Source organism: Aspergillus novofumigatus (assembly GCF_002847465.1).
Source record: "Aspergillus novofumigatus IBT 16806 chromosome Unknown P174scaffold_8, whole genome shotgun sequence".
Lineage (NCBI taxonomy): Eukaryota > Fungi > Ascomycota > Eurotiomycetes > Eurotiales > Aspergillaceae > Aspergillus > Aspergillus novofumigatus.
Window position 1 is genome coordinate 1,710,720 of NW_020194281.1, and position 25,245 is coordinate 1,735,964.

At 50.2% G+C, this 25,245-nt stretch overlaps 11 protein-coding genes and 1 non-coding gene across 12 annotated transcripts; 7 read left to right on the top strand and 5 right to left on the bottom strand.

The window, feature by feature from the left end:
* Positions 1-188: 188 nt before the first annotated feature.
* P174DRAFT_445393 (MBL fold metallo-hydrolase) lies at positions 189-1,538 on the top strand. The gene is made up of 2 exons (XM_024828332.1): positions 189-966; positions 1,027-1,538. The coding sequence occupies exons 1-2, from the start codon at positions 480-482 to the stop codon at positions 1,434-1,436; spliced, it is 897 nt and encodes a 298-aa protein (XP_024679095.1). The 5' UTR covers positions 189-479; the 3' UTR covers positions 1,437-1,538.
* Positions 1,539-2,134: 596 nt separating this feature from the next.
* Positions 2,135-3,272, top strand: P174DRAFT_424671 (putative esterase; the record flags this gene model as incomplete). The annotated part of the gene is made up of 2 exons (XM_024825217.1): positions 2,135-2,194; positions 2,265-3,272. 2 exons carry the CDS (start codon positions 2,135-2,137, stop codon positions 3,270-3,272), a joined length of 1,068 nt encoding a protein of 355 aa, XP_024679096.1.
* Positions 3,273-3,583: 311 nt separating this feature from the next.
* On the bottom strand, positions 3,584-5,075 carry P174DRAFT_298507 (extracelular proline-glycine rich protein). Its single transcript, XM_024821616.1, has one exon. It carries the CDS (start codon positions 4,891-4,893, stop codon positions 3,895-3,897), a length of 999 nt encoding a protein of 332 aa, XP_024679097.1. The 5' UTR covers positions 4,894-5,075; the 3' UTR covers positions 3,584-3,894.
* Positions 5,076-7,139: 2,064 nt separating this feature from the next.
* On the top strand, positions 7,140-7,406 carry P174DRAFT_298626 (uncharacterized protein). The gene has a single exon (XM_024821617.1). It carries the CDS (start codon positions 7,182-7,184, stop codon positions 7,332-7,334), a length of 153 nt encoding a protein of 50 aa, XP_024679098.1. The 5' UTR covers positions 7,140-7,181; the 3' UTR covers positions 7,335-7,406.
* Positions 7,407-8,962: 1,556 nt separating this feature from the next.
* Positions 8,963-9,507, top strand: P174DRAFT_497523 (uncharacterized protein; the record flags this gene model as incomplete). Its single annotated transcript, XM_024830901.1, has 1 exon — positions 8,963-9,507. The coding sequence occupies one exon, from the start codon at positions 8,963-8,965 to the stop codon at positions 9,311-9,313; it is 351 nt and encodes a 116-aa protein (XP_024679099.1). The 3' UTR covers positions 9,314-9,507.
* Positions 9,508-11,780: 2,273 nt separating this feature from the next.
* P174DRAFT_424673 (putative squalene-hopene-cyclase) lies at positions 11,781-13,781 on the top strand (the record flags this gene model as incomplete). The annotated part of the gene is made up of 1 exon (XM_024825218.1): positions 11,781-13,781. One exon carries the CDS (start codon positions 11,781-11,783, stop codon positions 13,779-13,781), a length of 2,001 nt encoding a protein of 666 aa, XP_024679100.1.
* A 133-nt stretch (positions 13,782-13,914) lies between these two features.
* P174DRAFT_t157 lies at positions 13,915-14,024 on the top strand. The gene has a single exon. It is a non-coding gene; the product is annotated as a tRNA-Leu (tRNA).
* Positions 14,025-14,896: 872 nt separating this feature from the next.
* P174DRAFT_463921 (uncharacterized protein) lies at positions 14,897-15,702 on the bottom strand (the record flags this gene model as incomplete). The annotated part of the gene is made up of 4 exons (XM_024830328.1): positions 14,897-15,089; positions 15,184-15,374; positions 15,431-15,484; positions 15,505-15,702. 4 exons carry the CDS (start codon positions 15,700-15,702, stop codon positions 14,897-14,899), a joined length of 636 nt encoding a protein of 211 aa, XP_024679101.1.
* Positions 15,703-16,620: 918 nt separating this feature from the next.
* On the bottom strand, positions 16,621-18,093 carry P174DRAFT_377468 (cytochrome P450; the record flags this gene model as incomplete). Its single annotated transcript, XM_024822749.1, has 4 exons — positions 16,621-16,789; positions 16,845-17,011; positions 17,070-17,384; positions 17,458-18,093. 4 exons carry the CDS (start codon positions 18,091-18,093, stop codon positions 16,621-16,623), a joined length of 1,287 nt encoding a protein of 428 aa, XP_024679102.1.
* A 1,071-nt stretch (positions 18,094-19,164) lies between these two features.
* On the bottom strand, positions 19,165-21,463 carry P174DRAFT_424675 (uncharacterized protein; the record flags this gene model as incomplete). The annotated part of the gene is made up of 7 exons (XM_024825219.1): positions 19,165-19,341; positions 19,415-19,647; positions 19,697-19,809; positions 20,611-20,738; positions 20,888-20,981; positions 21,032-21,230; positions 21,286-21,463. The coding sequence occupies 7 exons, from the start codon at positions 21,461-21,463 to the stop codon at positions 19,165-19,167; spliced, it is 1,122 nt and encodes a 373-aa protein (XP_024679103.1).
* Positions 21,464-22,300: 837 nt separating this feature from the next.
* P174DRAFT_515576 (putative MFS transporter) lies at positions 22,301-23,714 on the top strand (the record flags this gene model as incomplete). Its single annotated transcript, XM_024832202.1, has 10 exons — positions 22,301-22,315; positions 22,352-22,461; positions 22,484-22,499; positions 22,550-22,564; positions 22,618-22,940; positions 22,972-22,975; positions 23,005-23,262; positions 23,347-23,433; positions 23,495-23,627; positions 23,695-23,714. The coding sequence occupies 10 exons, from the start codon at positions 22,301-22,303 to the stop codon at positions 23,712-23,714; spliced, it is 981 nt and encodes a 326-aa protein (XP_024679104.1).
* A 285-nt stretch (positions 23,715-23,999) lies between these two features.
* On the bottom strand, positions 24,000-24,948 carry P174DRAFT_413392 (GIG1 family protein). Its single transcript, XM_024824347.1, has 2 exons — positions 24,774-24,948; positions 24,000-24,724 (listed from the first exon to the last, which is right to left on the bottom strand). The coding sequence occupies exons 1-2, from the start codon at positions 24,916-24,918 to the stop codon at positions 24,189-24,191; spliced, it is 681 nt and encodes a 226-aa protein (XP_024679105.1). The 5' UTR covers positions 24,919-24,948; the 3' UTR covers positions 24,000-24,188.
* Between the last annotated feature and the right edge of the window lie 297 nt (positions 24,949-25,245).

Genomic DNA, 25,245 nt, shown 5'->3' on the forward strand with positions numbered 1-25,245 from the left:
GACCACGTTATACTTAGCATATATTATGTCAGCTGCATAAAGAGTGATGTCATAAGGAAGAAGCCAGTCGCCGATTGACAGTCACGTGCCTGGATCGCCGAGTGGGTCCAGATCCCCGATGCTTAGCTGCATGGAGACCGAGAGAAGTATAAACAGCTTCAGATCGCATGAATCTTTCATTCTGCCAATGAGCACAAACATATTTAAACATGACATCCATTCAGCCTCAAATCTGCAAAAATTGGCAAGCAACAGCGGGTCTGTTGCGGGCGTCTTCCACTGCTGTCCGAGTGCCACTGCGTCCTCTCCATTATCAAGCTGCAGAGAAGTCGGCCTGCACCACTAGAAGAGCACCTCTAAGATCGTTATCAGTTTATGCAAGGCCGCTGTCAGAACAACGTGCTCAGAATACACGCACCTACCCTAACAAACATTCCTTGAATGGGACGGTTCCTCGAGCAACATACAGCACTGCAACCATGGAACCAGGAGAACCAACCATTCACAATGTGTTTGAAGGCAAGACAGGCACCTGGCAATATGTGGTAGCCGATCCAGCGACATCGACAGCCGTCATCATCGATCCGGTCCTGGACTATGACCCCGCCACCCAGGTCATCACCACGGAGTCCGCTGACACGCTCCTGTCCTTGATCAAGGAGAAGGGATACAGAGTCGATAGAATTCTTGAAACGCATGCACATGCCGATCATCTCACCGCAGCGTCCTATCTACAGAAGCGCTTAGCCGAGAACCAAGGCCACCGGCCGCCCATCGGGATCGGCAAGCGCATTGGACAGGTGCAGAAGGTGTTTGGTCAGAGATACGGCATTCCTGCGCAGGAATATGAAGACGTCTTTGACAAACTGTTTGAGGACGATGAGACATTTAAGATTGGCAATTTGACGGCCAAGGCCATTCATCTTCCTGGACACACACCGGACCATCTGGGATACCACATTGGAGGTATGATGTCCACTCACAGCCATTGACTTGTCGCATTGCATTACTAATTTAACCCACTAGACAATATTTTCAGCGGTGATCTAATCTTCCATTTGGATATTGGCACCGCACGATGTGATTTCCCCGGCGGCAGTGCAAACAAGCTCTATCAATCAGGGCGGAAGGTCTTGGGTTTGCCGGATCACGTCATGATCTGGACGGGCCACGACTATCCTGCCGAGGGGCGCAAGGATCCTGTTCCCTCGCTGAGCGTCCAGGAACATAGGCAGCAAAATAGACACCTTAAAGATGGCGTTACCGAAGAGGAGTTTGTAGCGCTCCGGAAGGAGCGTGATTCGAAGTTGGCTGAGCCGAGACTGCTCCACCAGTCCCTGCAGATGAACATTCGGGCTGGACGATTGCCGAAGCCTACAGAGTCAGGGCAACGACTGCTCCACCTTCCGTTGAAATTGAAGCGCTTGACATGGTAGTGCTGGTACAGTGAGACGAAGCTGCAAGATATCGGTAGTTTGTACATATACACACAGAGTAATTGTAGTAAAATATTTTGATATTGGTTACCAGAGTGGAGTATTCAAATTGATCTTACCCCTCAGGCCCTTGCTTTATTTATCACCGTACTTCCACACCGAAACACAGCCGGGTCTGCATATTCGTATGTGACTTATGGTCCACGAGGCCAGGGTATGCGCCGTGATAAACAGCAGGCTAAAAATCTCGTCCTTTATCCTCCGTCGCCAGGACAGATTGCCCGATTGGGTTAGGGTTAAGATTACCTACTTTTAGCTCTAACTGCATCTAATCTTATCTGATCCTGTAACCAGATGAGGAGTTAGACTTGTAGATCAGACATCTTTAGGACATAAAGATACAGGCACATCTGGCTGTCCTTTTATGCACATGCGAAACAAGTGAGGATGCGCTCTGACGTTTATTCGACTGCTCAGACCTAAAAACGTCCATTTCAGCTACTGCGGGCCGAGGTTTTCCCGGTAGGGCTTGGTGAAGCTGTCTCCAACGAATCTTCCCTTTCTCCCTTTCTCTGTCCAGAAACCAAACGACTCCTGTTTTCTTCATCACTCACTGTATCATCTCTCCTGGTTCAGCAAAGCATACAGCAAATAAAATCTGTACGTTTCCGCCAGTTCTGCTGATTTGCGACCGCAAAATGCAGCTTCCCTTGCGGCAACCACGAACCAAGGGCCATGCTGGTATTCTGCATCCCTATGTATGTAAGACGCACTGGCTCCATCGAAGAAGCTTTTCGTCTTTGCGCTAACAACTCATCAATCGAACAGTGTGAAGGATTGGTCGCTTTCGAGTATACCAACGGCATCGTTAGAGAACCCAACACTCTCGTGTTCATCGGCGGCCTGGGAGACGGACTGGGCACTGTCGAATACCTGGCCGACCTTATTACAGCGCTGGAGTATACATCCTGGTCCGTCTTCTCGCCTATTCTGTCTTCTTCCTATAGCGGATGGGGAGTCAGTCACCTGGGCAAGGACATCGATGAGATTGCACGCTGCGTGCAGTATGTTCGGCATTACAAGCAGGGGTTATTCGGCGCAGGGAAGATTGTGATCATGGGTCATTCGACGGGCAGTCAAGATGTCATGCATTATTTGAGTTGTGCGAATCCGCGACCGCGACATCCTGTTCTGGACAAGGATGTGGCAGTAGAACCTCTCGTGCGGCCGCCTGTTGACGGAGCCATCATGCAAGCGCCTGTCTCGGACCGAGAAGCGATTAATTGGGTCATCCGAGACGGAACGGACAGGGACGGCCCGGGAAGAATGCGTGAGATATACCAGAAAACTATTGCGCGTGCCAGATCTACCCCTTATGAAGATGACAACACCCTCGATACCATCCTTCCTCTGTCGGTAACAACTCGCATCGGGTATCCGAGCTCAACGCCGGTGAGCAGTCGACGGTTCCTGAGCCTGGCCAGCCCAGACAGCCCGGAGAAACCAGAAGAAGACGATATGTTCAGCTCCGACCTCGGCGATGACCAGATGCAGAAGACCTTTGGCCAGCTGCGGTCGCGCGGCCTGCTGGGTTCGAAACTCCTGGTCTTGTATTCCGGAAGAGATCAGTCAGTGCCACCGCGGGTTGACAAAGAGCTTTTATTGAAGCGATGGTCCATGGCGACTGGCGACTGCTGGGACAGCAACAGTATGATCATCCCGAACGCCTCGCATGCGCTGAGCGATGAGGATCAGGCCGAGCCGAGGTGGATACTGGTGGAGCGCGTCATGTCTTACTTGGAAGATGTAGAGAAATACCCGACAATTGCGAGTTGAATTCGAGCAGCAAAAAGCAACCAAGCACGATGAATCAATCCCAACTCTGTTGCCTAGTCTGGAGGGTATCCTTCTGCGGTGAAATACTACTAGCTCATGTCATTAGAGCCGGTGTAACAGGCAACGTCGGTTTGTGAGGCAGAGTAACTGACATCCTTTGAGAGTCCCAGGTCCTTACCTGGTGGACGACCGGACCATGCAACTCACGCCAGTCAACTCTTGATGCTAGACGGGACTAAGGCCACGGGTACAATGCCACCAGTTCGATTGCGTGTATGACCGACAGGATGTAAGTGACGACCATGATCTATTAGGTATCCTTCTTCGATCGTGAGGGTATTGGCAATGGTGGCAGCTGCAAGAAGTGCAAGCACAAAGCTTGGCCAATCCGGATTGTGTATCTCTATCCCAGTGACTCCGTCTGGGCGATGAACCACCTTGAGTTAAAAGCAGATTATGATGGAAGATAAGTTTCTGAATTCTTGTATAATACATCAAATCTGTTCCACATTTTCACGATCTCTCAAACATGTACCAGTCTTCCCAGAGCATATTACATACACCCTGTGATCAAAAGTCTGCTGCTTGACCAAAGACTCCAATGTAGCAGCCCGTCATCTCCTCAGAAGATTGTCGACGCTTCAAGCAGTAGGCTGGGCAGGGGCACGCCAGATGGGGCGGCACCGGTGGGGGATGGGCCCTGGCCCTGACCCTGACCGCCGAATCCGGCAGCGCCGGAGGGGACAGCACCCGAAGGAACAGCGCCAGTAGGAGACGGGCCAGAGCCCTCGCCGCCCTGTCCGAAGCCACCGAAACCTCCCGCAGCGCCAGAGGGAGCGGCACCAGAAGGAGCAGCACCGGAAGGAAATGCACCGGAAGCAGACGCGCCAGAGCCCTTGCCGTGTTGACCACGGTGGCCACCATGACGACCGCTGGCCGATCCGGAATGGGAAGCACCAAAAGGCGAGGTGCCAGAGGACTGGAACTGAGCGTTCCCAAAGTACTGAGATCCCTGTCCGAAACCGCCAAAGCCTCCGGCAGCGCCGGAGGGAGCGGCTCCAGAGGGAATGGCGCCAGAAGGAACAGCGCCGGTAGGAGAAGGACCAGAGCCTTCCTCGCCTGGGCCGCCCTGGCCACCCTGGCCGAAACCACCAAAGCCACCGGGAGCGCCCGAGGGAGCAGCGCCGGTGGGCATGGCACCAGAGGGAATAGCACCAGAAGGAGCGGCGCCTGAGCCCTCAAAGTCCTGAGGAGAGCGGGCTTGAACACCTTGGCCGCCGAAGGAGTTGCTGTCGCCCTGACCCTGTGGAGCGCCAGAGGGAGCGGGACCGGTGCCGAATGAAGGGAAGCCAGAGGGAGCAGCGCCAGTGGGAACCGGGCCGGATGGCCTGGGACCGTTCTGGCCTTCGCCACCGAATCCTCCAGAGACCATGGGACCACCAGGGAAACCGGATGGCATGCCAGAGGGGATACCGGAGGGGAAGCCAGTGAGGAATCCGCCAGGAGCGCCCTGTCCAGTAGGAGTGGGCTTTACACCGGACCCTTTGTCGGCGTGCTGAATTGGGGCAGCCAGGGTCGAACCGAGAAGGCTGAGAAGGAAAGCAGCAGTCTGAGGCTTCATTGTGAAGTGGACGGAATGAACGGATTATGTGAAGTAGAAGATCTGATTTGAAGTTCAAGAATTGAAGATGGCAACCTGGCCTTGAAGTCAAAGAGTGTGAATTTTGAAAAGAACGGCAAGCTGTGTGCTAGATTCTGGAGTCACCGGGACTATGGGAAAGAAAAGGCATTCTGAGAGCGGATTTGATGGCATTTAAATAGGCATCCTGCTACAGAGTAGTCTGCCTGTGTTGACTGGGGATTTCCGAATTGGGCTATTTGTCCATACTGAGTCAGGTCACTAGATGACCCTTCTGCGTTCCATCCTTCCTCCAGCTTCAGGATTGCAGCCACTACAGCTCGTACGCGTCAGCTCTAGGGGGATCGTCAAGTGGAGACTAAACACATCGTCAACACTCGAAACAAAGAGAAGAAGGATGAACTCTTGCTTCGACCTGCAGAATCTGCCCTACAAAGGCAGGCCACAATGAATATGCGTCTAGTCCCAGGGATCGTCCTGCAGCGCCAGTGCCCACTACAAGCTAGCAAGTGACGACTGACGAGTCCAGTGGAGGGGCGGCTGGAGCGCATTGAAACAACAGACACGCCACCGGCTTCTGATTGATAACCGACGCCGAGCAAAGCCAAAACGTATTTGGCAGCGTCACTCACTCGAGCTGGGCGCCAGTGATTCACGTTGGACTCGGGCCATTGGTGAGCGAGTTTCGACTCTAGCAGTATAGTGACTAGTGAATGGTACGCGTCATCCTGGTCTGTGCTTAGGTCGAACCAGTTTGAGATAAGGGCACTGAGCTGCTAAGCCTATGCCGGAGGATCTTGTGTATTGGTGGATCCCTGGCGGCCAATTCAGGGACATGCAGCGACGTTGTCCCCTGATTGTTGGATTGGAAATTGAAGCAGTTGGGATCCTAAGGTACTTTCATCCGCGGTAATTCGATAATTACTATTGCTTACAGGCCCCTGCTAGAACCGGTAGGGCTGTATCATGTATACTGTAGAGTACGTACGCAATACCTTATGTGGATTAAGGTGAAACAAGATGAAGCACTGACTCAAGGACAGTGGTGATCTGGACCAGCTTGGGATAGTAGCCACTACACGCAACGGACTGAAGATCATCTACACTAAGATACATGAAATAGCGGCTGAGAAGACGGAATGGTGGTGAGAGGACGCTCCCTTAGTGGGTTTCAAGTAGATCATCTGAATACAAAGTTTCATTTAGAGTCTGCCATTTGGCATGAAGAATAGTAACCTGTAACTATTGCGCGGTGACTTGGGGAGATGATATGACCACTGGACGGGAAAAATGACATTGAGATATCATATTCCTTTGAAGCTCAAGAGGACCACATCGTACATATCGACTGAAGTAACAGCCGATTTCAACTTCTCTGTTAAAGAGAGTGATATCAACCGAGGGCAGAAGTATAGGTAATGCTGTTCTATAATATCATGTCCTATCTTGATTCATTGCAGGAACTTTACCCTTTGCGGCCGCGACGTCCCATACCTACCTGTTAGCATTAACCCATGACCCCAGACAGAAGAGACCCCACCACAACAGACTGTTGCTTGTGATCCTCCTGAAACGGATGCAAGCCGAGCTCCATCAAATACTTGAATGGCTTGATATATCGGTCCTTGCCCGAGGATCCAGCAAAGCCGGCCTTGTGGGTGCAGCCCAGCCTCGCGATAAGATGCAACAGGTTCTCACCCTCGTTATTTAGCTGAAAGACGTTTGCCCCTAACTCTAGAAAGCGCTGGAGACCTAGCCAGCGACGTCTCGCAAGAGCCAGCTCCAACAAACTTGGCCAAGGGGACTCTCCATCATTGTTGGGGGCCTTGTTGTCCAACCGCAGATTAAGGAAACGCTGGATATTTGGCCATAGCTCCTTTCTTTCTTTTTTTCTTTTCTTTTTTTTTTGTTCGATTTCTGCACGCCAACAGCCAGATGAGGCAGGGCCGTATTCCCATCCGGATCCGGAATCGAAGGATCTTCTCCCGCGTCCAGCAGTGGACTCCACAACTGCGTCCAATATGTCTTGATTGCCGCGACATATAATGCCCAATCGGCAACTTGTATCAGACTCCAGGACCTGCCTTCTCGCTGCGGAACAGACACCATGAGGTTAAGACCTTGTGCTCCTATCGTTTTCCAAGCCCGAGTATGAAGAAATAAGACAGATTCCGCTGTGCACCTCGCCCTGCGTTGCACCATATGGCGCGATTATGCTGCTGATTTTGAAGGGATTATTGCAAACGCGGCAGACGTGTAACTATATTATTATGAGAGGCAAATCTTGTGCAGAGTTATTTTCCTGGCTATGTCTCATGGCTAAAATTGCTGCACTTATAGCTCACGTAACAGGCCTGATAAACCTGGATTTGACAGCATTCCTCTGGGAATCATGCCAAGCGTACAAGGATACGTGTCTATGAACACGACTGATATGCTGGCTTAACGGGTCTCGTCTGCAAGACATCAAAGACATGGCGGAGTGGCCATCGACACCAACGATTCTTACAATCTGGGTGGTCTATAACTGCAGAATTTTCGAATTGTACTGAGACTGCTCTGCAATCAGAGATTGACTTTATCATTTCCCCACTGTAATTGAGCCTATCCGGCCTGGAATATCCGGAATGTAACCCTGTCTGGACTCTAGCCCCGTGCATACGCTGACCCATGGACCGCGTTTAAGGTTATTTTCGTGGTTGTCATAACCATGATAGGTCACAATCTCTTCTTATGGCTTAGCCTTGACTATGATTAATCATAATTTCATGGCGTAATGCTTCCCCATATATGTTCGCTGGTTGTCTTCCAGATCCGGCCACCAGACCTTAAGATATTCATCCTAAACATTTCTGTGTCCAGTATCCGTAGAGCAGCAATTCCACAGGATGATCCAGCTGCCGGTAGTTTTTATCTCTCCAAATTTATCTATCGCTCTCATTCTCTGCGCTTATTTCTCCATCTTTGTCGCTGTCGTTGTTGGGCAATGGAAGGTTCCCCCTTCATTCCCAGGGGGATTCCCCGCGTTGGCGGAAGGGAGAAGATTTCCGGTGGGCTTAGAGTCTGTCTCTCAGAAAGATATGACAAGGTAAAGACATTCCTTTACCATGCTGTGACTCGATTGAATGGTACTTTTATCTAATAATGCCAATGAGAATAGTTTAACCGAAATGATGGGCTATTTATCCATACCAACCTATGCCCTCAAGGCATCTTGCCAGCGAAGGATTTTGAATGAATGCTTCGGCAACCTGACAAAAATGTGTTATCTGTGTTTGAAGTCCTGGACTGTAGTTTTCACTTTAAAGAATCTCTTTCGCATTAGTGCTTCTGCACTGGACGAGAAGATTGCCATTCGTGAGTCAGCCAGTTTCTCACTCGGAATATCAACCGCATCCACTCTGAGCTCGCTGAAGAACCCCGTCGAAATATCGACCAGGAGTTCGGCAAGGATTGTCATAATGGCAAAGAGTCCGGCTTGTTGAAGCGATGCAAAGAGTTATGCCCGGGATCAATAGCCGGATCTCATGGGGCTTTCCGCTGAGCCACGATGCGGGCTACTTAGGTTCTCTTGCCAAATTGACTAATCTCCAAGGGGCTGCCATGTTAGCATGTGGTCAATTAACTCCCTGGTTCTTAGTCCTTATGGCCGCTGCTTGGCACTTTTCTCGGAGTCCCCTTGCACTTTGCTCAAAGGAGAGTGTGGTCTGCCACCACACCCCTCGTCAAGGAGTGGCTGGACCAAATTGAGTAGGAGGAAAGAGGGCAGACTTCTGAAAATGATTTCAGGGTACCTTGCAACGCGGCGACACGCGGCGACTTCGTTGATTTGAGAATCTCACAGGGTTTATGGGTCTGAAAAGCTCGATAAGGAAAAGCTGTCCAAGTCTACCAATTTCTTCGTAAGCCCCATCGCCTCTCTTTAGCTGTCCCTACCTCCTCCGCTGCGATCTTGGATATTGCAAGCTCACCGCCAGAAATAGGATTGCATCGATGACTTCGGCAAGAAGCTGCAACAATCCTCAGTCCAGAGAAAGAATGGGGAGTCCCAATGTCTTTCAAGAAGCTCCATTACGTAGATAGTGCTGTCCGGGGGACATTATGTCTGGCTCCGGTGTTTCTGTATGCATCCATCTGGAATCACCCTGCCCTAGGGCCAACACCTGCCCCGGGTATGTGGATTGCCGCGTCCAACTTGGATGTCCATAGGGACGAGAAGTTCTACCATAAAGGACAGTCATACCAGTCATTCCGATTTCTCAAGGAGCAGCCTATGGGGGATGGCATGAGTCCAAGCAGGGAAAGATATACCCAAGACATGGGTATGCCCCCGCAGAAGATCACTAGGGTAACACCTAATTCGTTATCTCTGCCTTTCGGCTCCGGACGTCATGCGCCGTGACCTTTTCTCTCCCTTTGGAAAATGATTTGAATGAGTTTCTCACTGTCCTACCATACTCATCAGCCCGGGTCGACCACTTTGGTCTTCATCTGCTCAAAATGATCCTCGCCTGTGTTCGTTTTAAACTATGATGTCGAACATCTCGACAAAGACCCGAGAATATAATTTGCGGTGGAAATATACTTGTACCGTCGAGTGCTACTATCCGAGTCCGTCGGAAGGAGGTCAACTAAGAGCCAGCTTCAGTGTTATAAGGCTCGACTGTGGTGGCTTTCTGAGTTGCCCCCGTGTCTTGCTTGAGCTGGGGTTGAGGGCGACAATACTTATGTGGTCATTTAGCCGTGGAACATATCGATGTGCCGTCGCATTCAGAGATTCTGTGCAAGTCGACAAGACTGTAATTAGCTTACTGCCTATACAGTCTCACCTACTCTTTATCAAGGTCATAACGCATATCGATCACAGGCGCCATTCGGCGCCTGTGATATAGTATTACATTCTCGGTATGTTAGACACAGTGCAAAAGCCAAATAAGCTGCGTAATTCATAAAACTCATCCACATTCAAATTCACATCCAGTTCATCGTCCCGCAACAAGGGTAGAACGTTGTTTGATAGCATCGTCGAATGGAGCTAGCTAGGAGTGAGCATAGTCTTCACTTTCAACCCACTCGACGGGATTCTCACCTAATCACCTGCCTCGTACTGTAGCAAAGAGACCGGTATAAAGCCTAAGCGCTCGCATACGATGCAGACTGTATATGAACTGACAATGTAGACTGCAAGGGTGCGTGGTAGAAGATAGAGGACAGCCAGTAGGCCCAGTACAGCTTCCATGACCGACAATTTTGGAGAAATCATGGAGTGTCCGTTTCTGCAGAACGACTGCAACACAAGGGGCTTGCCAAGTGCGCGAAGGGAATGTCCTGCGTTATTTCTGTCAATTTATTGGGGAGTGGGATAGAACCAGTCTGGCCTTGCTCTGTTGTCATTTGCAGTCGCTCAGTCATGGACCCTTTATTTCGGGACCTGTCATTCTTGACGTCTTCAGCCCTATCTCGTCAGATTAAGCCTTGAACAGATTCGGAAGCCACGGAAAGGTTACATTGACGGTAGACGCAAGACGCACACGGTCAGAGAACATTTCCTCGAGGTCAAAGCGTACTCCAGAAAGGAAAGGACCACCTCAGCAGGTAATCACTGTGAGGTCATAGATTACAGAGATGGCGTTCTGAGAAAGGCCCTGTTCTATGGAGTGAGAAATGGCTCATAGCGCAGGCATGCAAGGCAAGGAAAGGGTAAAGCGATCCCGCGCTGCGGCGTATTGTCTTGAGTGTGGATAGGAAGATGTCATGGACTGTCAAGCTGAGTTTATTGCAATGCCCGTCAATGATCCGTGGTACAGTCTGGTATTTCGTGCCACAGTATCACTAATGCGAGTGTCTATCCTCTTACAGCACACTCCCCAGTTCTTGTATGGGGGTTCGGAAGAACCCACCTGGAACACCTTGAGCGGTGACGGTTCATTGGGAAACGATTCTTTCTGTTGCTGATTGTGTTGGCCAAAACGCCTCATCACGACAGTACTCTCATACATGAGCACAGGACGAATAGAGGAATTCTAACGTCGGATGGTATGTCACACGAAGCCCCTTGCATGGTCCGGCTAAGGATCTAGACCAAGGTACTGGTAGAACTGAACGGCATGATGGAGTCTCATATCAGTTGCCAGTTGCGTCCTTGGTAAGCTGCATCTCTAGAACGTCAATCGGCCAGAGACTGATTCAGCTTGCGTAGCCGATTGCCTGTCAAGGAAACAATCCTACATGGGCCCTTCAGGAAACGAGATCTCCATCGATCTAGTACTACTAGGACTTTCGCCATCTGGGTGATGTGAGGTGACATCGATGAATCAAGCATAATCAACCTCATGGGCCCACCCAAAACCGTACAGCAGGAGCCGTTAAAAACTTTATTTACAAGGAAGAAGTTAACCTACAACAAAGTAAGTTAATGGAGCGGCGTCCATGACAGTCCCATTCCACGGAAGGGGAACATTTTGCCTTGGTAAATTCCAGGATAAACCCCTTGCTCCAGCCCAAAGCCGGTTCAGCCACCATCCAAAACGCCTGTCATATCCGTCATATCCGCAACCAGCGGCTAATCTTGGATCCCAGCCTATAGACGTCAGAGCTCTTTTGGAGGGAGGAGACCGCAACCGAAGGGGACTGAAGTCTACTGGGCTGATATACGGATCATACAACTGTAAACCCAGGCTAGAAGCACAATGTCTCAGAGAAGACCAAAGTGTAAGCGTAGTCAGGCCTCTGGTGTCCAGTATGCAGTTATCAGAGAGGCGGCAGGCACGCCTGCGAAAGTTTAAGTCTAGTATTGGCATGAGGATCTAGATATACATTTGCTTGCTGGGTGCTGCTCGCCGGTCTGATAACCACATATCCGCATAACAATGTCTCGTGCAGTGGAGTTGGGGTCGCAACTCACTGCTCTGGCTGGCTGTCCTCCAGAGCAATATTGCCTGCTGTCAGAGACGAATCAGGTGCTTCGATTGGCCACCCAATATAGCAAACTCCAGAGGAGACCGGGCGGTAACTGGCGCGGACAAACCAGGATCGATAGCATTGCAACAACCGCAGAGTATATCCTCATGCACCAGGCTCTTGGCAGCAACTTGGATAAAGATCGAGATGCGTTCATCTCATGGTTCTATTCTGTCCAGAACTCAGATGGTTCATGGGGCATTAACCCAGAGGACCGTGGCGATCTTTCGGTTACGGTTGAGGCCTATCTTGCCTTGAGAATCTTAGGTGTCTCACGGAATGTCCATCAAATGCGCAGATCTCAATCATTTATCCTTGCGGAAGGAAGCATAGCGAAGGTCTGCTTTATTACCCGCATTCATCTAGCAATGTTTGGCTTGTATCCCTGGAATGCTGTCCGAAGTCCGCCTCCGGAGTTGATATTGCTGCCTCAACATTTCCTAAGCAGTATATGCTGCTGGCCAGCTATGGACCATACAGCGCTGATCCCTCTCCTCATCCTCTGCCATCATCGTCCAATCTTCCCATTACCCATTCAGGACTGCGCGGCCAGCACATACTTGAATGAATTGCGGTGCAAACCAGAAGAACCACAAGAGAAAGCCTTTTGCGCTTTTCCACCTCGCACATGCCGGGACACTGCACTGGCCTCAACCTCCACAGACTTGATTGCACATTTCCTGAACTTGCTAAGATACGTCCTTCCCCTCCGACGCTATGCGCTTGACAGGAGTGTTCAGTTCGTCCTGGAGACAGTGCGGGAAATGGGAGGTGTCGGGCATCTGTCGCGGCCGCTGCACATGGCGATACTTGCATTGAAGCTGGAGGGTTACTCGGTCCAATCTCGTCCTCTGCGCACGGGTTTGGACAATATCGGACAGTTTGTGTATGAGGATGAGGATGGAAAGCGGATCTTGAGTGTGAATACAACCCTCCGCGACAGCAGTCTGATGATTACGGGTCTTGAAGACGCTGGCGTCGCAGTCGATGCTCCGTGGTTCAGCAAGTCTGTGCAATGGCTGCAGGGTTGTTTGCTTTCAGATGGCAATACCGACGCATGCAAGGCTTTTGATACTCGTGTCTGCCGTGTGGATGATGTGTCATCCGCGATTCACGCGATAATTCGACAGGATCCTCTCATGCTCCGCTCACACCTTGTCACCACCGCTCTCGAATGGCTACTAAAGCGACAGAATTCAGATGGTGGATGGGCATCGCTAGGGTGCAGTGAGACACTTGTTCGTCAGTCAACGCCAGACGTGACAGGTCATGTCCTCGAAACCTTCGGCTTGCTTCTGACTGTGAGTCGACGGAATAGGAAACTGGTGGCGCAAGGGACATTGATCGATCATGTCGCATCAGCTTCTCGAAGGGCAATACACTACCTGTCTGTCACCCAACAACCCTGCGGTGCCTGGTTTGGGTGCTGCACCAGGCATCACATTGACGCGACAAGCGCTGTCCTCCGCGCATTGGCTTATTTCATCGGGGTCAAAGAGCGCAACAGATGGACCGAGAGAGATGACAGTATCAACGACGATGTGTCCCAAGCTATCCACTGGCTTGAGAGCCTCCGCAATCAAGATGGAGGCTGGGGTGACGTTTGCTGGAGAGAGAACGGTGGGGAGTCTACAGCGTCACAGACAGCTTTGGTACTCCTGGCATTACTGCCTTACCTGTCACCCATGGACAGCGAACTCCGAAATGGCGTGGAGTATTTGATACAAACGCAGGCCAAGACATTTGCTGGAGGGGCAACATGGACGGAGGATCACTCAATGAGAGCTTGTTCTCCGGCCTGCACATATATCAGCTCGTCCTATAGCTCGCATTGTTTCCCCATGATGGCAATTGGCAGGTATGTGCGAGCACTGAGGCAGTATGAACGTGGGGGAGACTTGGTTTTTTGATTTCGACGGCAAGTGTAAATAATGCTCTAAATCACTGTTCTATTGATCCTCAAATGGTAAATTCCACTGTATAAATGAGCCTGCCATCATGGGCCTCCAATTATGCGTTATAATCCCAGACTATCATAGGAAAGGCAAGGTGTCCGAGTGGTCTAAGGAGCACGGTTCAGGAACTGGACCTATAAACTGTTAATCAGTTTCCGTGTCTCGAAAGGGGCGTGGGTTCGAATCCCACCCTTGTCATTTTCATTTTGACATTTACGTGTTTAATGTACATTTTTACATTATTAACTTTTTTTTTTTTTTTTTTTTTTTTTTTTGGCCATTATGATAGAGCTCATCCAGCACCAGACTAAAAGTGGATCGACCGGGACAGACAGTTGGTTAGAGTCATCGGACCCAGCCCAGTCAACGACGAGGCCTGGTTTTACTTCGGGCAGCGTAGCAGAGAATTCCTTGATATATTGACCACCGGCAGCGAGGTAAAATTTCCTGGTTCTATCAAATGCGTGGACATTGTAACAGTACCCTGGAACATCGGATATGCAGGCGGATATACTCTTGGGAAGAAGCGAGCGTCTTTGGGCCATTTTGCATGGTCATATAGTTCATCTGGAGCTCGTACTGGCCGCTGGAATCAGCCGGGACGAGCTTGACGGATGCACCTTCCAGCTGGACAAACAGACTGGTAGACAGCCTGCCGACAGGATTTGTCCCGAGCGTTCAACTCCGGCGCGTCAGAGCTCCTAACCTTCTACCCTATAAACATGAATGTTACCTAGAAGCTGTATTGTGCTTTTGACTGCAAAACCCATGAAGAGTGGCTGTGCACAATTTTCAGGCTTGCCGTCGCAATCCAGTTGAAAGTCTAAGCTGAAGCGGATGCGACGCCACCTATTTATCACGGTTGTACATGAGTTTCCGCTCCGAATATGCAATGGGCCACTCCAACACTTTCAGCCAGACTTTATGGTTTCCTTCTCACTCTTTTTACTTCCCAGGTAGATTTGTGAAGGACAACAGTAGATGCTGAAGGCTCCACACAGGATTGCCAGATGGTCCGGGTACCAGAGGAACACCCTTAAAGCTCACCAGCTGTCCAGCTTTTTTGCCTTTCATTTTGGTCCTATCTCTGATCCAGCCTTTCTCCGCCGCTGACCATTCCCCTCAGACCGTTGGATATGCCAGAGAAGGATTCCATAGGAACTGTCCGTCAGAAAGGCGACCACTGCACCCCACCACGCTAACGGACTGTGCCATATAACATGCCCATGGCGAAACCGCAAAGTAAAATATAGTGCGGCAAGACTAGCGCCCCCAAAGCGATTGATCATGTCAACCAGTAAAGGGATTAAGTAGTTAAGGACCTAGCTGAGAGATCACTTGCGTTCCCTTGACATACCAAATGAAAAAGGATGCCGCCCGGCTGCTTCCTCGGACAATCACTTGGCACAGGGAACCAGCACCAAGAAGTAATTGGGAGAAACAAGCACTCCATGCGAATGCATCATCTGGTCCAAATTGGGCGGCTAACGCAAAATATACCGTCACCCAACCAAGAATAGTAATAGCGAATATCCAGAGAATATTCCGCTGGTTACCGGCGCATGTTTCCACTCATTAGGCATGAGCTTTGTAGTTGTGAAAACCATCATGACACTGCCAGCCAGCCAGCTTGCAATGACATACTGCAGAATGGGGTCCTCCGTCGGGGGTAAATCACAGAGAAGATGAAATCAGAGGTGAGATTGCAGCCAAGTGGCATCAATGGCATGCAGTAGGAACGGTCCTGAAACGACTTGCGGATCATTCCAGCGTAACTAGCAAGCCAGCATAGACCCATGCCGGGGCCCGTTACAGTGAGTGCAGTAGGATTCTCGAGATACCCCTGAGTCACCTGCAGCCCCTCGACCTGGGCCATTCCTAGCAACGATAGTGTCAAGGGGAACTGTCACTGTAGGGCTTCTTCAGACTAGAAATGCACGGGTCTGGGTGGTTGAAGTCTTGAGTAGACTATATATGAGGTCGTACTCTTATTTAATAAAGCTCGTTTGACTTTGTTGGGCCGTAACAAAAGAAATGAAATCATCGGCTGGAAGGGACTCAGGGCGTAGATATGATTACTAGCTTATTGCGTGTCTCTAATCTCCTGCTTTCGGCCATGCCCTGTGCGTGAATTGGTTAGGCCTTATCCAGCACGAGTCATCTATTTTGGGGTTAACCGTGGTATTACCAGATGGCTGGCCACAGCATCTCCATCTAGACACATTTTTAGTGAGACGGCATGGCTAACATATTGCGAAGGCGTGGATTTCTTCAGTGTTATATCATTGATTACCTCGGTTGCAATGTGTCGATGACGACCACAATGCTGCCCAAGTACTTGATTTGGTCCGTCCTGTGCAGAATTTGAGACTGTGGATGGCCAGTAGTATTCTGCCGCATTCACATTCTGTTCCAGCCAATCAGTTCCTCAAGATAATGAAGTTATAAGCCTAGATACAAGGCTATCTAGTGATATCAAATTTTCTAAAGAAATCCTTAAATTTAGTGGTTACTAATAACTGATGGTTTTAACCGAATCCTACAAAGTTCCTTAGGCTAGGTAGGCACTGAACCCGCAACAACCACTCTGAGTTCCGTGAGGGTTGGATTAGGGAGCAGTACAGGTACAGTAATACCCTCAAAATTGCGGAGATGACCATGCTAATCTACATCACCAGAAAGACTGGCTGTGTTAGATGAGGACAATGCTCTAGAAGCCGTCCCTGGAAAAAGTCCGATATTAAAAATGTAGATTGCTACTGAAAATGGTCAAATATAGACTGATTATACCTAATCACGGCTCTGACTTCCTTGCAACTGGCGTCAGGTAGACTTTAAGTGGAGGCTTCTGCCAGAGGGTAAAATTTTTCTGCTGGATCCAGTCACAACTGTCAGGATCAATCTTCATGTCAAAGTTAAAAATGATAAGGGCGAGGATTAAACGCATTTCGGCGTATGCAAGGCTAAATATGGAGTCAGTAAGCTTCCTGATAGTTATAACATCTAAAGTTGACTTACTTCCGTCCAAGGCAGTTGCGTGGGCCAACACTGAATGGTTGCAGCGCATCTCGTCGATCATTCGCAAACCTAGAATCACCAAGAAAGCGCTCAGGGTGGAAAGCATTAGGCTCAGCAAAGTATTCCTCGCGGCGGTAGAGCGCCCACTGGGGGATAGCCACATATGTCTGTAGATATAGTTAATGATGTTGCTCATTATTTATTAATATATCAGTGTCTTCTGACCTGTTCTGGAATATACTGCCCCAATATCTGGGCTCCTCCCTTAGGAACGACACGCGGCATACCGTTCGCCACTGGTGGATACATGCGCAAAGCTTCATTCAGGCAAGCCAGCATGTATGAGAGCCGGTTGACACTGATAAAGTTGATTTCTTTCTCGCTGCTGAAAGTTGAGCGCACCTCATCAACTAACTGCTGATAGGCCGCTGAATTCTGGAGCAGTAAATAGGTAACTCCGCTGAGAAGGGATGCAGTCGTCTCTGAACCTGCGATCATGAGGACTTGAGCATTCATAACAAGCTCGTCAGTGCCCAGATTCTATAAATTCGACAGTGGACGGTTGTTAGTGCCATGCCAATGTGTCCCCGGATCAAAGGGCCAAACTACTAACTAATTCGTCTTTCTTCTTGAGCAATCCTTCCATCAGATCCACCCGGTTTTCAGTGACAGCCATGCGCCGCCGTATTTTGGCCTCTGCAGGCTGTCGTTGTCTCTTGATTACTTCTCGCAGACCCTCATGGACCATGTCCACGGCAATTCGTTTCAACCATGGATAGAACGCGAGAGCTTGCACAAGTGTTAGGGGGCGACAGGTGTTAAAAATACTTTTGATCCACGCATCATACTTAGAAGACCCCAAGCATTCAAAGGGTTCCCCAAAGGCCAGGTCACCAATAATATCAAACGTAGTGTAGTTGAACCAGTCTGAGATGACAACAGGCTGACTGTCATTGCTCTTCTCCCGTAGTTTTTGCAGCAGGAGGTCTATATAACCCCGGATGATTGGCTCCTGGTCCCGCATAGATTTCTCTGAGAATCCAGACGCCATTTGTCGCCGCAGCCGGCCATGCTGCTCGTGGCTTTCATCCATAAGGGATCGTGGATACCGCTCTAAAGGCCGGTAGAACCATGGTGCTTTCTCCATCTCCTTCCCAGTTTTCTTGTGGATGTCCGACCAGGCACCTGGGTGAGCGAAAAAGAGCTCATCAGGGGCGACTCGTACAATATCTCCGTAGCGTTGATGCATTTCGAGTGCATCTAAGGTAAGTGTCCCTTTGATCAACCGATAGAGATATGGCAGTCGCGACGCCCTGTGTAAGAGAGGGCCGGGGAAGCGAGTTAAGGGATGAAAGAACACATTATAGACAGCGTGGGTAATTATATAGCATACCACCTGCTCACGCGTCAGAACTCATACCCATCAATTAGCCGGGAATGAGGAGATTGGAATTAATACCATGGAAATGCCAACGGCAATTCCACCCCTTCCACACAGGTACACACATAACTCGTGCACGTTCATCTTTAATCAGTGCTTGGAGAGAAACCCTAAACTCAATGCTTATCCCAAGCAAACTGCAAAATCTGAGGATTTTGTATCATATATATATATATATATATCAAAAAGCGGAGGGTTGTGCAACCTGATACAGGTGTTGCGTCATAGAATAGCACCTTCAGGGTGTTACATGGATATGATGGCATAATAAGATCTTACTGAGGTCTATTCCCCGGTGCCGCTTCTCCAGCCTATGCACTAATGAGCACTTCATATTCAGTTTAAGTTTTGCAGAATTATTGAGGGCACGCGGATATCAGGCCGTGTGGAATGAGCATATCACCTCACCTTTTACTGCGATAATCTATTACCCAGCCTAAACTCATACGATGCATGTAAAGGGTAGCCTTCCAGCTAAGGATATTAGGCATTGTATGACTTTGTACATCTTGAATCCATCACAGTCACTGTTCGCTCTTCGTTGCCGTTCTTTTGACTTTTCCTCCCGAGTAGCGGTATACGTCATCTATCTTGGTATCACTGGCGGTGGTGCGAAGGTGCAATCTTAATTAATATGCAGAGATGCTATTAGATCCATGGTTTGATTCTGCTGATCAAGTGTATGATGAGGACTTAGGGTTGAATCTGGTCCCAAGGCGCCGATCGCTTTGGCCAATGATTCGATGCCACCTTGGCTACGGTTCAGTAATCCGACGTAGGGAACCTCCGAAGGGAAGAGATCCGTGATCGTCTGTTGTGCGACACCTTTGAGAACCGGATGAGGCCCCAATCTCGGCGACCATATCAGGGGCCATATCGTCACTGCTGGAGCGTAATGCTGCCTGCAAGGCTGGGGAAGAACAAGACAGGCTTGACCATGTTGTCCTTCCAGTAGTCTATGCTCATACTGTAGCCATGCTGCTCCGCCATAATCTCCTGTCCTTCAACAGATGCTAGAATACCACCGTGACGACGTGTGGGAGCGAATTTGAATCTCTACTGCGTCTGAAGCTCGCAGGTAAGCTTCTGCGCAGGAAGCCATGTGATGGGAATGGTATGCAGTGTGGACCCGGAGAAGCCGCACAAACTTCTTCTCGTCCAGGAGTATCTGTTCCACCCGGGATATGGCATCACGGTCACCGGAGAGTGTGACACTGGAAGATGAGTTTACTGCTGCCAAGCTGATTTTGCCATCAAGCCCTGGTTGCTGGCAGAGAACGATGGCTTCGTCTCGAGAGATTCCAGCCGCCAGCATTGCTCCGTCACCTGTCAGTCTCGCAACTTGACCGCGCAGGTAGGCGACTGGGATGGCGTCAGCCCATGACAAAATCCCGGTAGCGTACAATTTCACCAGATGAATGGCCGACGACTACAGTAGGGGAGATACCTAAAGCAGAAAGAACATTGACAAGGATGATCTGAAGCGCCGTGCATATTGGTTGTGACAACGCGGCCTCATGCAGCCTGGAGTGAGTCTGAGCTGCAAGCAAGCTCTTCTTGAAGGGAAAAGCTTAGTCGCAGCGCGATAGGGAGCTCAGCGAGTGATCTCTCCGTTTCGTCCAACCAGATCGTGGCCTCTGGGCAGTGAGTAATAAAGTGCAAACCCATCTGCGGCCACTGTGCGCCTTGGCCTGTGAACAACCCCCAAGATGGGCTTCGTCCCATCGGTATGTAGCTGGGAGCTACGATGGACGGCGGCTTTTTGGCCTTGAGGAGGCCCAGCTCTTCGCGGATTCTTGTAATTAGGAGATCTTGTAGGTGCCAAAATGGCGATATGGTGCGTCAAGAATGAATATCGCTGTAGTAACGTCTACGCCATGTCCAGCATGTCGGCATTGGGATTGTCCTCGAGATATTGAATGTACTGTTCCAGAATGGCAGCGAGCGCTGGCACAGAAGATGCAGAGAAGACAAATGGCAGCACGACAGGGATTGGAGATTTGGGTGGCAGTTTCAACGGGCTTGTCTACGGCGTTTATGCCTTCCTCATAGCTCTCAAGAATCGTATGCGCATTAGTGCCCCGAAAGCTAAATGAGTTGACAGACACGCGTCGTGGGACCACAGGCTTCAGAGTCCGGCCATGCCATAGCCTTGACTGGAAGCTTCAGACTGGCAGAAAATGGCTCAAGCTGTGGGCTGAGCTGGTCGAACAGGGGGTTGGGTGGGGTAATTCCATGCTGAAATGCACAGTGGATCCTTGACAATACCTGCTAAGCCAGCTGTGCCTTCAGTATGTCCAATCACTGTCTATCGATCCTACAAACAGTTTCTCAGTCTCCGCATGCCGCTGAGATGGCATGTATCCGAAGAAAGCATGATAGATGGCTGAAGCCTCTTGAGGATCGCCGGCGGGAGTGCCGGTCCCATGGGCCTCGAAGTACTGGTATCGATCCTAGGCACGAAGCGCTGGGTCCAGGTTAACCATCTGGTAAGCGGACCGGATCAGCTCCAGTTGCGCTTTCCCAGACGGCATGGTGAGGCCCGGTGTGTGGCCGTCTTGGTTAACACATGTGGCTCGGATCACGCATTCAATCGGGTCACCATAGCAACTGCATCGCTGAGGCGTTTCAAGACAACAGGCGCAATGCCCTCTCCACGGGCATAGCTATCAGCCTTTTTTGCGTCCCACATGCGTCTGCGGCCAGTTGGCGACAACATCTGAAGCTTCGAAGCCGACACAAAGACAATTGGGGTGCAGCAGAAGGTTGGTTCCCGCCACTACTGCTGTTGAACATTCTCCCTGGCGTAGAGACGTCACGACCTGATGCAAGGCGACCGGACTCGGGGAACAAGCCGTATCGATCACAACGGATGGTCGGTGCCAGCCCGGTGATGGTATAGCGGGGGCGTATTTTATTGTTGATTTCCACGCGAGTCACACAGTCTGACATTATCAGACCACAGGACACACCCCTGGAGGAGTTCCGAAGAGCGTCTACCCGCTGACCGGCCCGCTCCAGGGACTCGTAGACAGTCTCTAGCAGCAGTCGTTGCCGAAGGGTCTGTGGCTTCGGCCTCGCTGGCCGAGATATTGAAGAACGAGGCATCAGACATGCGAATGTCCTCGGACAGGAAGTAGGACTCCTTGCTGTTGGTGGTACCATGATGACTTCCCATCCGTATGTCTCCGATTGCAGCAATCCCGTCAACACCATCTCTCAGCGCGGTGAGTCCGATGCTCCTCACTATCTAGGTTCGGACCACGCGGCGACAAAATACAACCTTTGTATCGGAGTCATCGATGCTGTGGTGCCGAATCAAGATGACGGCGCGAAGGCTGGCAACGTCGAGGACTGGATAAATCGAAACCCTGGCCGCAGATATTAAGACCACCCGGTCATCAGCATGGAATCTTTCGCCCTCCAGAAACTTGGGTAGATGCGGCTGTCAACCTCGAATAAGACGTTAAGAGGACTGTGGATTGATACAAGGTGAATGCAACGACCTGGTGGAGAGATCCGCAGAAGTCCTTGAGGGTTTAGTTACGCAGACGGTCAGTATATATATAACTATGTAAGAACGTTTTGTCAGCATGCGAATAAAGTGAGTAGAAAAGCGATATAATACTAAAATTATAGTGTCATTACATCCTGGTATCCTGGTTAATACGCTTAAGCAGCAGTTGGTCCTTTCGGCTAGGGCCGTCATAAGCCTACTGTCATAAGCCTACTGCACCTAGGTCCTAGGATGTCAGAAAGAAGGCAGTGAATCAGCTCTCTATCTACAACCATAGTCTGGAGGCTAGAGACTTGGCTGTCCACAGATTTGCTATGATTCTGTCTCAGTGGGTCAGCCTCCAACAAGGAAGAGAAAGTACTTGACTCATCATGTGGGGAAAGATGCTCATGGCAGTATTTATTGACTCCTAACAGCATTAATATCTATCAACTATCCTTCTTGCCTCCTTCCGTCTCCTTCTGTCTAATTCTGTTTCTCTCTTCTGCAGCAGCAAATATGTCGACGACAACAGTTGAGCTTGCTTCACAAGGATAACAAGAGTCATAGAGCTCAGTCCACACATTTGGTCCGATTGTTGACGATGCGATCGTTCAAGCAAAACAAAAATGGAATGACCCTCCCATCAACAAATGGCGCCTTTTAGCTACCATTCGCCAGTTTCGCCGTTGTAGGAGCGAGTGATGGCCTCTACGGAGTAAGCTCTCCTTGTACAGGCCCATGGTACAGACTAATGATTTCTCCCAGGCACTCGTCCCATATGTATGCATAGAAATTAAACCAGTCCTCATCACCGAGAAACTAACGCCGAGTAGCTTCGCGAAGACTATAAGCTGTCTACCACCGTGGTCTCTTTGATCTTCGTGACCCCGTTTGCCGGATACACGATTGCCACTCTCGTCGTCAACAAGATTCATATGACATTTGGACAACGAGGGATTGCGATTATCGGTCCCCTATGCCATATCGTCCCGTTCGTGATCATGGCCAACCAGCCACCCTGGCCGGCAATGTTGGCCGTCTATGTGATTGCTGGCCTGGGCAATGGCCTCATCGACGCTGGATGGAATTCATGGATCGCTGATATGACCAATGCAAATACAACGATGGGGCTCCTCGGGGCGTCTTATGGTGTCGGGTACGTGGATCATGTCCAATGACCGTTACAGCAGTGTTGATGGCCGACGCAGGGCAACACTGAGCCCAACATCGCGACGCAGATGATCAAGTCCGGCCTGCGCTGGAACTATTTCTACTACACTCTGTTTGGGGGCTCCGTTCTAGAACTGCTGGCCAGCGTGGCTACGTTCTGGAAAGAAAATGCAGTCAGCTACAGAGCCAAAAACTGCAGGAGCCCCGATAGCAGCGGTGGGAGCAGAACCACGGAGGCGATGAAAAGTCCCATTACCTGGCTGATAGCCATCTGGCTGTTTGTGTACATGGGTGTTGAAGGTGCTTTGGTTGGGCTTTTCTTGGAGCGAATGACCTGATAACTGAATCTGAAACTGTCCGTGGGTGGATGGGTCGTTGATTTCATGGTTCAGGTCCGTAACGGAGAGCCATTCCGGTCAGGTCTGGTTCCAACTGGCTTCTGGGCTGGCGTCGCTATTGGGCGTCTGGTTCTGGGCTTCGTGAACGACTGGTTGGGCATGTATCCCCTTCACGCAGCCCTAGCGATTCAATGCTGACTAGAATGAAGGAGAGCGGACTGCTGTTACTATCTACCTTGCTATTTCAATTGCCCTGGAGCTTGTCTTTTGGCTAGTCCCAAAGTTTGTCGTCTCTGCTGTTGCTGTCTCGCTGCTTGGCTTCTTCACCGGCCCTAGTGGCGGCCAAACTGCTTCCAAAGCATCTGCATACTCCGGGCATTGGGCTCGCGTCATCATTGGCAGGTGGGGGCGCTGCAACGTAAGTTTGCCTCCTTGTCGACGATGCTTATGAAATCCTACTCGAGTATCACGCTAACCTGCGTATTCCCATTGGGCGTAGACTGACTTTTGCTGCTGGTGCTATATCCGGGGCGCGCGGTGTGCAAAGTCTGCAACCTTTCATTCTCTCATTATTGGTCCTTTTGATCATTATCTGGGTGCTACTCCCTCGGAATAAGAATCGTTCTCACAGCGCTTGAGGCAGTATTATAACTAGTGTCTAAGATACACGGTGAACACATATGGAGGGAAAGGGAAGGCATTGAACCACGCACTATGAGCGACTATCCAAACCTGGAGAGAAAATGCATTATTACACATAGTTGAGCAGAAGCAAACATCAACAAGGCAGTAGTGAAAGTTAAATTTAGGAATCACGGTCTCTTCCCCTAATTCAATCTAATATGCCTAGACTGTAGATTTTGCATAGTCCTGATTATACGGAACTGGAAGACCGCTCACTTTGACACATCACAGATGGTCACCATATTATCTGCCCCAATCCACTCCCCCAGAGCCTGCTCGCTTGCATCCCTCACCATAACATGGAAATGCTCCAACGCGGACACGCTCTGCAACGCAGCCCAATTCTTGAACCACAACACCCGGTCCTCAGGCGCATCCGCATGGTCCTCCCTCGCCAAACGCTGCGCAAAAGTAGCCGACACAAACGTCTCGATGCGCGCGCGCGATTCGGAAGCCAGGCTTCCATCTTCCTGCAAGGGGAACGGGGTCTTCAGCCAGACGACCAGGTGTCGGATCCCCGGTGCAACCCCGTACGGCCAGTCATTGAAGCGGATGCAATAGTCGGAGGGGCTTGCTAAGGGGATGGGATTCCTGGACACGACTTTGGAGTCTTGCACGTCCCAGCTGAGACGCTCCTGACAGATGTAGTTGAGGGTGCCTCCGTACCGCTCTTTTATGCCCTTTGACCAGTTGATGTAGCGTCTGAGGTGAGAAGGGAGGCGCTTGAAGAGTTCAAGTCTATTTTCCTCTGCGTTGCGATTTAGCGTCATGTCCCGGGAAAGGGTGGTCGTACTTACGGATTATCCATTTCAGTTCGTCCCAGGAGTGTGGCTCGTATTCCTCGTCTGTCTGGCGAAGGAGCATGCGGTCTACCTCGGTGAGATTCCAGTCGGGGATCTCTTCATCTTTTTCGCGGTTTGGAATTTGGGTCGCGGAGCCCATGGTTGTGGTAGAGAGCACTGTTGATAGATGCAGAAAGAGGGATGGATCAGTTAATTTGTTAGGCAGACGGAAAGTCGGTCTCCTAACTAACATCCTTGTCCGAATTACTAAACTAACTCGAATTTGTCGCAGCGTTGTTCTTCACCATTCTCCTTGGCATGCAGCATCCTTGTTCCAATCAGCATCAATTGGTGGCAGTAGGCAACAGTGAGTGGTATTATCATATATTAAGCCCTTCAATGCCTCGATGCCTCTTCATACAAGTCAACAGACGAGCCCTAGAAGTTCCTCATACATCGCAGCTCTTGTCGTTTATGGTTTGACCAC